This window comes from Pelophylax lessonae, assembly GCF_965119305.1.
Source record: "Pelophylax lessonae genome assembly, chromosome: 8".
Classification (NCBI taxonomy): domain Eukaryota; kingdom Metazoa; phylum Chordata; class Amphibia; order Anura; family Ranidae; genus Pelophylax; species Pelophylax lessonae.
Window position 1 is genome coordinate 241809705 of NC_138775.1, and position 13218 is coordinate 241822922.

General features: G+C 43.9%; 1 protein-coding gene across 1 annotated transcript in view; it reads left to right on the plus strand.

The window, feature by feature from the left end:
- The window catches only part of TTC39A (tetratricopeptide repeat domain 39A), a 144712-nt gene that overhangs the window by 54490 nt on the left and 77004 nt on the right, over positions 1-13218 (plus strand). The window contains exons 4-6 of the mRNA XM_082265735.1: positions 3481-3557; positions 6180-6247; positions 11621-11685. Coding sequence (XP_082121861.1) covers positions 3481-3557; positions 6180-6247; positions 11621-11685 — 210 coding nt within the window. The remainder of the gene's footprint in view (positions 1-3480; positions 3558-6179; positions 6248-11620; positions 11686-13218) is intronic.

Sequence of the window (13218 nt, forward strand, 5' to 3'; positions counted from 1 at the left end):
GACAGAGTCTCAGCGTCACCATACACAATGCAAGGACATTAACCCTTTGTTAAAGGGTTGGCTTTGGGGAAGGGGTCACTGCACTGGAGGAACCTGGCTGGTGTGAGGACTAAAGTAAGTATTTCTCTTTTTTCCTCTACCCCCTAGACATACCGAACATGTTTTGTTTTTTTTTAATTTCTGGAATTGGGCTTTATTAGCTGAAGTGTTGCTTTAGAGCCAGAAACAGCCAGGCAGCTAGCATGTTTAAGAAGCAGGCTAGCAACAAAGTCCTAGTTGAAATCTTCCATCCTCTGCCACCCCCTATTCCCATACCCCCGCATCCCCACAGTTGTAATCTTCCAGTGCTGCAAGGGTAATACAGCTGCTGGCCCTGTCATAGGCACTTGTCAAGAGTGCCAACTACACCTGCCCTTTCCACCCCCCTCCTCCATTCATAAAAGTTTTACTATAGCTTTCATGAATGAAAAGCACTCTATGAATGGAGGAGGTGGACCTTTATTCACCTGCCCGTCCTCCATTTATATAGTGCTTTTTTATTGCTGGAATCTGTAGTACAGCATCTATGAATGGAGGAGGGGGGCAGAAAGGGAAGGTATAATTGCCACTCTTGATGAGTGCCTATGACGGGTCCAGTGGCTGTATTAACCCTATGATCCCTGGAAGACTACCACTGTGGGAGGAGGACAAAAGAGCACCAGCTCGGAACACTTCTCAATAAATATACAGCGGGTAAAATATGTATTGAACGCATCACCATTTTTGTAGATAAATATATTTCTAAAGGTGCTATTGACATGAAATTTTCACCACGTCGGTAACAACCCATGCAATTCATGCATACAAAGAAACTAAATCAAAAACGTTCAGAAATGAAGTTATGTGTAATAAAATGGAATGACACAGGGAAAAAGTTTTGAACACATGAAGAAAGGGAGAGGAGAAAAAGGCATGGAAAGCCAAGACACCAGCTGAAATCGATCAGTAATTAGAAAGCAATCCTGCCCCTATGTTGGTGCACTCCTTATCAGCTGGTTCAGTTTCAACTGATGGCCCATAAAAGGTGTCTCATTATCAAGGTGTCACACAAGAAACATCTCATGATGGGTAAAAGCAAAGAGCTCTCTCAAGACCTTCACAACCTTATTGCTGCAAAACATACTGAGGGCATTGGTTACAGAAGGATTTCTAAACTTCTGAATGTTCCAGTGAGCACTGTTGGGGCCATAATCCGGAAGTGAAAAGAACATAATTTCACCATAATTTGAGCCACAATCAGGTGCTCCTCGTAAGATTTCTGACATAGGAGTGAAAATATTTATCGGAAGAGTTGTCCATGAGCCATGGACCACTTGTGGAGAGCTTCAGAAAGACCTGGAATTAGCAGTTATAATTGTTTCAAAGAAAACAATAAGTAATGCACTCAACCGCCATGGCCTGTATGCATGCCCACCACACAAGACTCCATTACTGAAGAAAAAGCATGTTGAAGCTCCTTTACAGTTTTCTGCACAACATTTAGACAAGCCTGTATAATACTGGGAGATCATAGTCTGGTCAGATGAGACCAAAATGTAACTCTTTGGATGCCATACTACACACCATGTTTGGGAGTCACATGGGACTGCACATCACCCCAAAAACACCCCCCATACCAACAGTGAAGTTTGGAGGTGGGAACATCATGGTGTGGGGCTGCTTTTCAGCATATGGTAATAGCAAACTTCATATCATTGACGGAAGGATGAATGGAAAAATGTACCAAGACATTCTTGATAAAAATCTGCTGCCATCTACCAGGATGATATAGATGAAATGAGGGGTGGACATATTAGCAAGACAATAATCCCAAACACAAAGCCAAGGAAACACTTAATTGGTTTAAAAAACATAAAATAAAATTGCTAGAATGGCCCAGCCAATCACCTGACTTGAATCCAATAGAAAATCTATGGAACTAAAGATCAGAGTTCATAGAAGAGGCCCACGGAACCTTCAAGATTCGAAGACTGTTTGTGTGGAAGAATGGGCCAAAATCACACCTGAGCAATGCATGGGACTAGTTTCTCCATACAGGAAGCGTCTTGAAGCTGTCATTACCAACAAAGGATTTTTTGCAAAGTAGGGATACACCAATGTTTTTTTTCAGGGCCAATATCGATATTTTGGTCACAACGTATCGGTATTGGTTGATATTTTGGACATTTAAAATTTTGAAAAATAAAGACAATTTTTGACACAAATCTGGTACTGAACATATTAATTTTTGTTTAATGCTTAATGGCTGGCTTGCTGGCACCCTGTGGTGGGTGGATGGCTGGCTGGCACCCTGTGGTGGGTGGCTGGCTGGCTAGCTGGCTGGCACCCTGTGGTTGGTGGGTGGCTAGCACAGGGCCTGTGGGTGGCTGGCTGGTACAGGGCCTGTGGGCGACTGGCTGGTACAGTGTCTGTGACTATCTGGTACAGGGCCTGTGGGTGGCTGGCTGGCTGGCACCCAGTCTGTGGGTGGCTGGCTGGCACCCTGTGATGGGTGGCTGGCTGGCACAGGGGCATGGGTGGTTGGCTGGTACAGGACCTGTGGGTAACTGGCCGGCTGGTACAGTGCCTGTGGCTGGCTGGTACAGGGCCCGAGGGTTGCTGGCTGGCTGGTACAGGGCCTGTGGGTGGCTGGCTGGGTCGCTGGTACAGTGCCTGCTGCTGGCTGGTACAGGGCCTGTGGATGTGGGTGGCTGGCTGACACCGGCTGCTGTGGGTGGGTGTATGGCTGTGATACACTCCCACGAGACTAGTCCCGACTCCAGACGAGGCTGTCCAAGGCGAGGGAGGCGGCCTAAGAAGGAAGAATGACGTCACAAAAATATCGGCAATATCGGCCAGTTCCGGGGGCCGATACCGATATATCGGGGAAAGTGCATATCGGCCACCGATATATCTGCCTTGCCGATAATCGATCTATCCCTAGTGCGAAGTATTAAATACATTTCAGTTAGCGTGTTCAATACTTCTTCCCTGTGTCATTCTATTTTATTACACATAACTACATTTCTGAATGTATTTGTTTTAGTTTCTTTGTATGTATGGATTGCATGGGTTGTTACCGACATGTGGTGAACATTCCATGTCAACAGCACCTTTAGAGATATATTTATCTAGAAAAATAGTGACATGTTTAATACTTATTTTACCCGCTGTAAGTACCATGCCGCGTGCTCAAAAAAAATGACTAAAATTAGGCTTTAACTTTAGTCCAATAAACATTTATGTGAATGTTGAAAATAAGTGATGCTGTTGGAGCTCCGTCTTATAACAATGAAGCATTTGTGTAGTACCCCGTCCCCTCTCTCTCCTCTTCTGTCCTGGTTAGAATCCTGTTTGTTTTTCCTCTCCGGGTGTCTTGTGTATTTTGTGTGGGAATATCTCCAGTGTGTACACTTCACATATCAGTGTGACACCTGTGTGTTCCATCCCCCCCCCGCACAGGTTTCGGAAGAGATCCACAGTCGCAGACTCCTTCAACAATTTAGTCCATGGCCAAAGTCTGGATCAATTCTCAGAAGGTATTTATAGATTTCTGATGTTTCATATTGTGGTAATAGGGCCAAACTCCACATTAATGTGTACTTCTCTTTTCTTTGTGGCTCATTTCTATAGATCATTCTCTGTTTGTAAAACACGTTGTGCCGGGCAAATATAGAATAGTTACCCGAGATTAGTAATCGACCAATATTGTTTTTTTATTGCCGATACCGATATTTTGGTCATCGCATATCGATATTGGCCGATATTTGCAGATATTTTCGGACATTTAAAAATTGTATTTATTTTTTTACACACAGATACTCTTGTGAAGGGATCTGGGGGTCTAAAAGACCCCCAAACCCCTCCTCTGCACTTAAAAGCATTCAAAACACCAAGCTTGGCTGTTTTCAATGCTGTAATTTTTTTGAATTTGGAACCTAGTACCCGGAAATTATGTCTTCCGGGTTTTTACATAGAGACCCAATCACAGCCCAATGCGGCTTTGATTGGGTCTTCGGCGGCCGTGCAGGTAGGATGCCCGGGTCTCCCTGTAAGACAGGAGACCCAGGCTCAGCCGCATCGGTTGTCATTACAAGACAGCTGACCGTTGGCTATGGATGCCGGTACCAGGGTGATGCTTCTAGCTGCAGGCATCACTCCGGTACAGCACTTTCCCGAAATATTGGCAATATCGGTAACCTCAGGGGCTGATTCCGATATATCGGGGAAAGTGCAGATCGGCCCTCAAAATATCGGCTTTGCCGATAATCGGTCGATCCCTACCCGAGATGTTATCAGACTGTTACATCATGTGCACATAAACACAGCGGTGCCTTCATTTTTTTTTTATTATAATATATTTTATTTACTTTTTTTTTTTTCAACTTTATTGCTATCACAGGGGATGAACAACATACCTTGTGATATATTGATACAAGACCCCCGATCCCTCCTCTGCCTTCTAAGGCAACCGATCAAACACAGATTGGTTTGATCAGCTGCCTCCCTATAATATTATATGGGATTTACATAGCTTCAACAGTTTGAATGTGAGGACAGACAGTACAGTTACAATACAATTCAATACAGGAGGAATCAGCAGGCCCTGCTTATTAGAGCTTACAATCATTCATCACAGAGGAGAAGGAGGAACAGAAGTTCCTCCTTCTCCTCTGTGCTTAGCCATCCCAACTGCTTCCAGAGATCACAGGTGGCAGCAATGAGGGGGGGCCCTGTAAAAGTTATTTCTGAGCCCTGTAAAAGTGATCTGGCAGCTGTAAAGCTGCTCGGATCACTCGTACCTGAAAGCCGGTTGCAGGCTAACAATTTGATACCAGGATTGTACAGTCGCAGCCATTATCCTGTTATAACTACTTCCCATCCAGGACATACACTATATTACCACAAGTATTGGGTACTTGTTAGCAGGAATAAATCTATCTGATACTAGATGCACTTTAACCACTTCCCATCCAGCGTATGTATATATACACTATATTACCAAAAGTATTGGGACGCCTGCCTTTACACGCACATGAACTTTAATGGAATCCCAGTCTTAGTCTGTAGGGTTCAGTATTGAGTTGGCCCACCCTTTGCAGCTATAACAGCTTCAACTCATCTGGGAAGGCTGTCCACAAGGTTTAGGAGTGTGTCTTTGGGAATGTTTGACAATTCTTCTAGAAGTACATTTGTGATGTCAGGCACTGATGTTGGATGAGAAGGCCTTGCTCACAGTTTCTGCTCTAATTCATCCCAAAGGTGTTCTATAAGGTTGAGGTCAGGACTCTGTGCAGGCCAGTCAAGTTCCTTCACCCCAAACTCACTCATCCATGTCTTTATGGACCTTGTTTGTGCATTGGTGCACAGTCATGTTGGAACAGGAAGGGGCCATCCCCAAACTGTTCCCACAAAGTTGGCAGCATGAAATTGTCCAAAATGTCTTGGTATGCTGACGCCTTAAGAGTTCCCTTCACTGGAGCTAAGGGGCCAAGCACAAGCCCTGAAAAACAACCCCACACCATAATCCCCCCTCCACCAAATGATTTGGACCAGCGCACAAAGCAAGGTCCATAAAGACATGGATGAGCAAGTTTGGGGTGGAGGAACTTGACTGTCTTGCACAGAGTCCTGACCTCAACCTGATAGAACACATTTGGGATGAATTAGAGCAGAGACTGCAAGTAAGGCCTTATCTTCCACATCAGTGCCTGACCTCACAAATACACTTCTGGAAGAATGGTCAAACATCCCCATAGACACACTCCTAAACCTTGTGGACAGCCTTCCCAGAAGAGTGGAAGCTCTTATAGCTGCAAAGGGTGGGCCAACTCAATATTGAACCCTACGGACGAAGACTGGGATGTCATTAAAGTTCATGTGTGTGTAAAGGCAGGCGTCCCAATACTTTTGGTAATATTGTGTATATATATATATATACATACACTGGATGGGCAGTGGTTAAAGTGCATTTAGTATCAGATAGGCATTTTCCTGCTACCAAGTACTGTTAAGTACAGTGATATGTCAGGAATATATTCATGCAGACTTGTCAAGTTCATAAATGGTTCACTTTAAGTTTTGTTTAGCACATGAAATCTTGTCACAGATTGTAATTAAATCTTGTAATTCTTGTTGTGATCATTGCTATCGTGTTGAAGAGGAGATCCACGCAGAGGTGTGCTACGCCGAGTGTCTTCTGCTGCGCGCTGCCCTCACCTTCCTGCAGGTCTGACATGTCAGTGTTACACGTTGGTTGTTACATCCTTTTATGTTTTCAATTACAATGCCAGGAAGCTTGTTGTAAATGAATTACTGAGTAGAAGAACACATAAATGATGGGCTGGAATCAGCACATCTTGCTCATTAGTTCAGTTACATTATAAGCAAAGAGTAGAGTTACAAGTTAAAGTATTAATAAACCAAAAAATAGAAGTTATAAGGTAATTTATTTCAGCTTACAAGCCCTGTAGCGGTGTTCCTTTTCTTTCTTTTTTAATTTTATTATTACAGGTACTTATATAGATTTTCACCCGATGATTCATCCAATAATACACTTCCTGTCCTTGGGTGACAACTCTTACTCACTGTACTTTATCTCTGAGCCCCCGTTCACTATGAAGCGATTTGACGGGTCAAATCGCATGACAAGTGGCATCCTATTGCTGGCAATGGCAGTGTTCAAATCGCTGCGATGCCAACTTTGCAGTGCCGCATCGATTTGAAAAAGTAGTACATACACTACTGACTTCAATAGATATGTGTGCATGAAGCCACACAGATGTCTTCAAAGTCACACTGAGATGCGGCTTTGAAATTGTGCGATGTAGGTGAATTTCAAAGCCGCAGTCAATGTGAACGGGGGGCTGAAGGAGCAGCATTGTCCCGCTACCCTGCTCTTCTGATTTGGACTACAAACACCTCCTTCCAATGGCGTAACTACAGGGGTAGCAATTGCAACCGGGCCCCATGCTCCAGAAGGCCTGTGCGTCTCCCCTGGGCCTGTGCACCTGGATAGGAGGGGCGACAGGGGCAGCATGTCAAGAAATCACTGTCCTCCTTTTTCTCCTGCAGCTGCAGGAGGAAAATGGAGGAGATTGGTTCCTCTTTATGCTGCCCCCGACACTCCTCCTATCCAGTCCCCCCCTCCCCCACTGTACTCCCTTCCCTCTCCTGCCGGCTACTGCAGGGGATGTGTCACAATAGAGAACCAGAAGGGGGTCAGTAAATATGTCAATTAACAGCCATTAAGAGTCATAGTCTTGGGGCTTCCCCATAGTGGTGGTATGCCATGGCCCGGTCACAAGTGTGTCCTTTGCGATCCTGGAAGTTCACCCACTGGTGTCAGTAGTTTTTATTTTTTTGCGACCGGGCCCTGGCATTCCACCACGGTGGGGAGGCCCCAAGATGGCAGGAATAGGGCCCACTGTAGAACTTGTGAAAGGGTCCCACTGCAGGACCATAATAAAGGGCCCTGCAACAAGAGTAAAGGGCCCCAGGTTCAGTGGGAAGAGCCCCAGGCTTGAAGGTAAGAGCCCCGGCCAGGGGTCCGGGGGGCCCTTCATGGTTTCTTGCACCGGGCCCTGAAGGTTCTAGTTACGCCTTTGCCTCCTTCCCCTAATTTCTATTACACACATTGGGAGGAGGGATTTGGGGGTCACAGAGGATAGCTGAGAAGGCAGATAACACTGCTTGAGCATTTAGTCCAGTATGCAGAAAGCTACAAGGACTGAAGGTTTCTGGCAGGATTAACAAGTATTTCCTGTACTTGCAGAAAAAGGTGCTTAGCCTAAAAAAACTAAAACGAATGCATTTACCACATCTAAGGACTGGTAAGCTGCAAAATAATACGCTTTTTTTGGGGGTTTAGATATACTTTAAAGATGAAGTTCAGGTATGAATATTTTAGACATAGAGTAGTTTCATTAGTCTAGCTTGGACCAATGTAACTATGTATATACACCATACCTGGCTGATGCCCCTAGAAGCTGTAAATCACTGAAGTGGACTCTGCTGCTCCAGTGATTTCCACTTGCGGAGAGGCAATGACATAATGCTCTCCACCTGGTCTATTCGGAGAATGCTACGCAAAGCATTCTTTGAATGGCGTCCATGATAAGAGGCCAGCTTCTCGGCATGGGACCTGGAAGCAATTGGACATCCTTGGAGTAGCAGTGTCTTCTTCGGGGATTTCCAGCTTCAAGGGGCATCAGCCAGGTATGGTGCTTACATAGGTATAATGGTCCAAGCTGCTTAGAATATCTATGCTTGTAAACCTTCTTAAAGTCACATTGGTGCATATATCACCTGCATAGAGGTTTAATATATTAATGTGGGTCATTAGAAGCGAACCAGGATAAGCCAGCTAGTCATATGGAGGAAGGCCTCCCTTACACTAATAGTTTTCTGGATCCTTCTAAAGACAGACTAGATCCCAGTAATAATTCTTGAATGTCTGTGCTGTGGGGGACCACTGCTACTCATCACATCCACTGATTCCAGTAAATGGTGTTGATGTTGGCAAACGTGAATGCTGGACATGTTAAGTTTAACTTCATGTAATAAAAACGTTAATGTAAATATTTTCCTCAATAATCACAATGGATATAAATCCACTTTGTATCAAATGCCTTTGGAAACCCAGATATTACCTTGTAAATGTAGCAGTGACATCATCATTCTGCATATATCTTGTACAAAAGGCCCAGTTATGGAAGGGACCCTGAAGACTCCACCTACTACAGGCCAACTGCAAGAAACGACGGGAGGGGGTGGATACCAGACCAGTCACCCCGTATGGGGGAGGGAATCAATTGATTTTGTCTTAGTCAGCCCACGGTCTAAAGTAGACAGAAAATGAAGCTGTGTATGGCTACCATTACAGCATAGACCAAGGCTGAAGTAAGAATACACAGGCCTCTTGTATTTAGACAATATTTACTTGTCCTGGAGTTCAGCTTTAATCAGTCCAATGCTGCGCGGCCACTGTACATAGCACCCACATACAGAATGACAAGGCCACTGTACATAGCACCGCATGCAGAATGGGCACTGGGTAAGAAAAAAGGATGTCGTAGCTTACGATAAGAGGAAGTAGTCATGTGACTAGCTTGCAGAAGGATAATCATGCATTACTGCTGCCTATTCTGCATTGAACTAGTGCTTCCATACCCTGGACTGAGCAATACACCCCAGCTGTACAATCCTACAGGCCTCCAGGATGTATTTATATGACACAGTAAGCAGTGGGGCAGAGCAACCTGCTAGCACTGCAGCTAGTTGGATATCAGCTTTGCTTGGTTAAAACAAACTACAGTCCGCAGATTACTCACCTTCCTTCCAGCGATGCGACTCTTGGATTCCTCGTTGACCATTGACATGCTTTCTCCAGACTTCTTCCATTAATTGGATGGTGACTCCTGTGCATGGGAGTCATTCAGACTGGCACCCTGGGCCAATGCCAAGAACGTATGCTGAGCAGAGGACTCACCTGTTTTAACCACTTAAGCCCTGGAAGATTTTACCCCCTTCCTGACCAGGGTTTTTTTTGCGATTTTTTACTGCGTGACTTTAACGGACAATTGCGCGGTCGTGCGACGCTGTACCTAAACTAATTTGACGTCCTTTTTTTCCCACAAACAGAGCTTTCTTTTGGTGGTATTTGATCACCTGTGCCATTTTTACTTTTTGCGCTATAAACAAAAAAAGAGCGTAAATTTTGCAAAAACAACAATATTTTTCACATTTTTTTATATGAAATTCCCCCCCAAAAAAATTTAAAAATCAAAATTTTTTAACATTTTTGGCCAATTTGTTTTCTGCTACATATGTTTGGTAAAAAAAATCGCAAAAAAAGTATTTTGATTGGTTTGCGCAAAAGTTATTGCGTTTACTAACTACGGGAAAGATTTTTGTCATTTTTGGTGGGTTTTTTTTTTAACGCATAATGGCGGCGATCTGTGATTATTTTTTGCGGTACTGCGACATTGCGGCGGACAGATCGGACCCATGACTGACATTTTTGACACTTTTGGGGTTACCAGTGACATTACTACAATAATCAGTGCTATAAATATGCACTGTTACTGCAAAATGACACTGGTAGTGAAGGGGTTAACTTTATTTGAGAGGGAGGGGTGGTGTGTGTCCCTAGGGGCGTGATTCTTACTGTGATTGACTGTGGCTTGAAGTGTAGGAACAGTGATCAACGGTCCTACATAGTAGAACTGTATGATCACTGTTTCTACACAGGGGAGAATGACAGGCGGCTTGTTTACATCAGCCGCCTGCCTTTCTCCCTCTGCACCGAATATCGGCGAGTGACCGGCGGACATCGGGTCCGCCGGTCACACGCACGGACTTGCTGGGGAACGAGCCGGGGAGGGAGCGCGCCTCCACGGGCGGGCAGGGGCCCGCTATGGGCTCCCAAGCAAGTGACAGGCTAGTGACGTATATATACGTCACTTTGCCTGGCCGTGGCTGACTGCCGACGTATATTGTCATGCGGCGGTCGGCAACCGGTTAAAAATACTTAAAGTGATTCTAAACGATCACCTTGCAAAACAACACATTCAGTTTAAAATAGACATGAAAGGTAAAACATTTTTGTATAGATATAAAAAAAAAATTATAAATATCTTTTTTTCCTTTTTTATAAGTGATCACATACCCTCTGTTCTCAGCTGCATAAGATCTGGGGGAGGAGAAGCAACAGAACACTGAGCTTCCCAGTGAATTGCTGTGCAGCAGGGGTGTATCAGGAAAAGTCTGATCTTTAGAGGAGAGCACACTGAGTTCCCAACAGAGCTAGAGAACTGACCACAGTGTTCTCTCCTGCTTAATGTGGTCAGTTTTCAATAGGAAAGCAGAGGGACTGGCAGGAAAACCAGGGATTTCACATGAAAGATGCAATACAAAGAGAACAGGATACTTTTACATACAAGTATATGGTACAGCAGGCACATATCAGGAAGTGTTGGGGTAACAAGAGAGAAATTGAGAACTGAGAGAAATTCGAGGGCTGCATTTGTTCACCTTCTAAAAATGCTAGTTGCCTGGCTGCCAAGCTAGGACAGGGGCCCCTGTGTTTTTTTTTCTCTAAGTGCATGATCCTGGCCAAATTTATAATTAGGGAATTCTAAGGCTGGCCATACATGTTCAACTTTTGTTGTACAATTCTCTGTTAGATCTACCACAAACCACATAATGTGAGGTCAAAGCTAAACAACACTTTCACTTGTATCTAATTAGGCATGCGTTCGTACTACATACTTGATGGCAAATTTCAAGAAAATCGGACAGAAAATTGTAAGAAAATTGGATCATGTATGGCCAGCCAAACTTTTCTCTAGCTTCACTCCCTGCATATTTGTTCCATGTCAGTGACTTAAAGTATTGAAGCCATAGGATCAACAAAACAGCCAGGCAATCCAAATTATGAGATTAGCAGTGGCAGCCTTCTTATTTCCTTCAGTATTAGTTTTGGAGTATTTAAATTATGCAATTTAATTACAGATTAGGAAATTCCCCAGTATATTTGTGTAATCTAAATAGGAAATTTAAATGAATGCTGCAGATTAATTATTTTTCCTAATTACTGCAGGATGAGAACATGGTCAGTTTTATCAAGGGTGGAATCAAGGTCAGGAACAGCTACCAGACGTACAAGTGAGTATTGCCCTGTTCTGGGGATTAAGTAAAACGTTACACAAAGAGATCATGTTATTTCAGTGGATCTCCAGCCAAAGTTTGATTTAATTTGTTCAGAGTGGGGAAGAGTTAGATCTTCTGCCTGATACATCGCTGTCTTTGTCTTTATTGGGGACATAACCCCCACGTTTTCTGTAACTTCCTATCAGAACAGTTAGGGGTCTTAGAATAATTTCAGAGATCTGTGAAGGTTCCATGTTTTGCAGCTCAAAACCCCTGGGGTCCCCGATTCCCCTCCCCCTTCTTTAATCCCCCCCTTTTTTTTTTTCACCCTTTTTTGCTCTCTTTCCTTTTTGCTTCTTGCCTCTGTGTGCTTCCTCCCCATTTTGTTGAGTTCCAGTAGACTCTGTACAGTGTAGGCCATGGCCGTTTTTGTTTTTTGTGCCTCCTGCTCATATCCATCTTTTTAGACCACAGAGTTGTTAGGACTGCAGAGGTTTGGACTACATGATACTGTTCTGATTGCCTGGATGTTGTCTTTTTGGCACCTCTGTTGAACGAAAGACCTTTATGTCTTAGATGTTCATCTGTCTCTTACAAACTGAGTCTTCCTTTATCCATGTCTGTTTATAGTCTAACTCTGCTGTCGCTCTTACCTTGTATTTGGGGGGCAATATTTGTACAAGATGTATTGTTATTCTATGGGTACTCTATGTTGCTGTCCAGTTTGCTATCTTTCTTATTGTATTGGAAAAATCTGAATAAAAATGCTAGTTAAAGAATCATTTCAGAGTTCCCTCTCTGTATTAGTTCCCTTTATGCTTGTGTCTGCAGTTCATTCTGCTGGCTCAATATGCATCTTTGTTGCCACCTATTCAGATGCACTGAAAGCAGAAAGTGTAAGTGATTAGGAGGGAGTAGTCCGAGTGAAAGAACACATCTCCAGCAACCCTTTAGACAAGCATGTCCCCTGCTGGCCAATGAAGGGTGCAGACTTTAGTTGTGCTATGCTGCAGAGTTGCTTGCTTACTGTTCCAGAAATAGGTCTGATAGAATGTAATCAGGCAACTGTTGGGAAGACCGCATAGCTGAAGTCTACAGTCTACACCATGCAGTGGCCAGCTCTCTTTCTGGAACATGCACATCTAAAGGGTGCTTGTGGATGTGTTCTTTCACTTTTGCAAACAAACGGAAGCTGATGTATCTGTGGCTGAAGTTTCACTATGAAGGAAACCAATTCCATTGCTGAGCTATCCTTCTTAAAACACTAGTTGTCTTGCTTTCATGCTGATCCAATGGCGTTAGTACTTTTGAGGCACTGACCGTTAACAAGAATGTAGAGTTGTGACTTTGCACTGGTTTTCCTGTCTACTTTCTTGTTCCTGGTCATTGAAACAAAGTATTGAAGGCAAAAATAAACAGGTAACTGGTACTTCTAGGAGGTGGTCAGCAGTGCCAGCCTACATGTTTCCCTCAGTACAGGTTTACTTTAAGCTGATCGTGTATACTGTATATTCTGCTCTCAGCCTAATAGAACACAGTCTCTCAGTC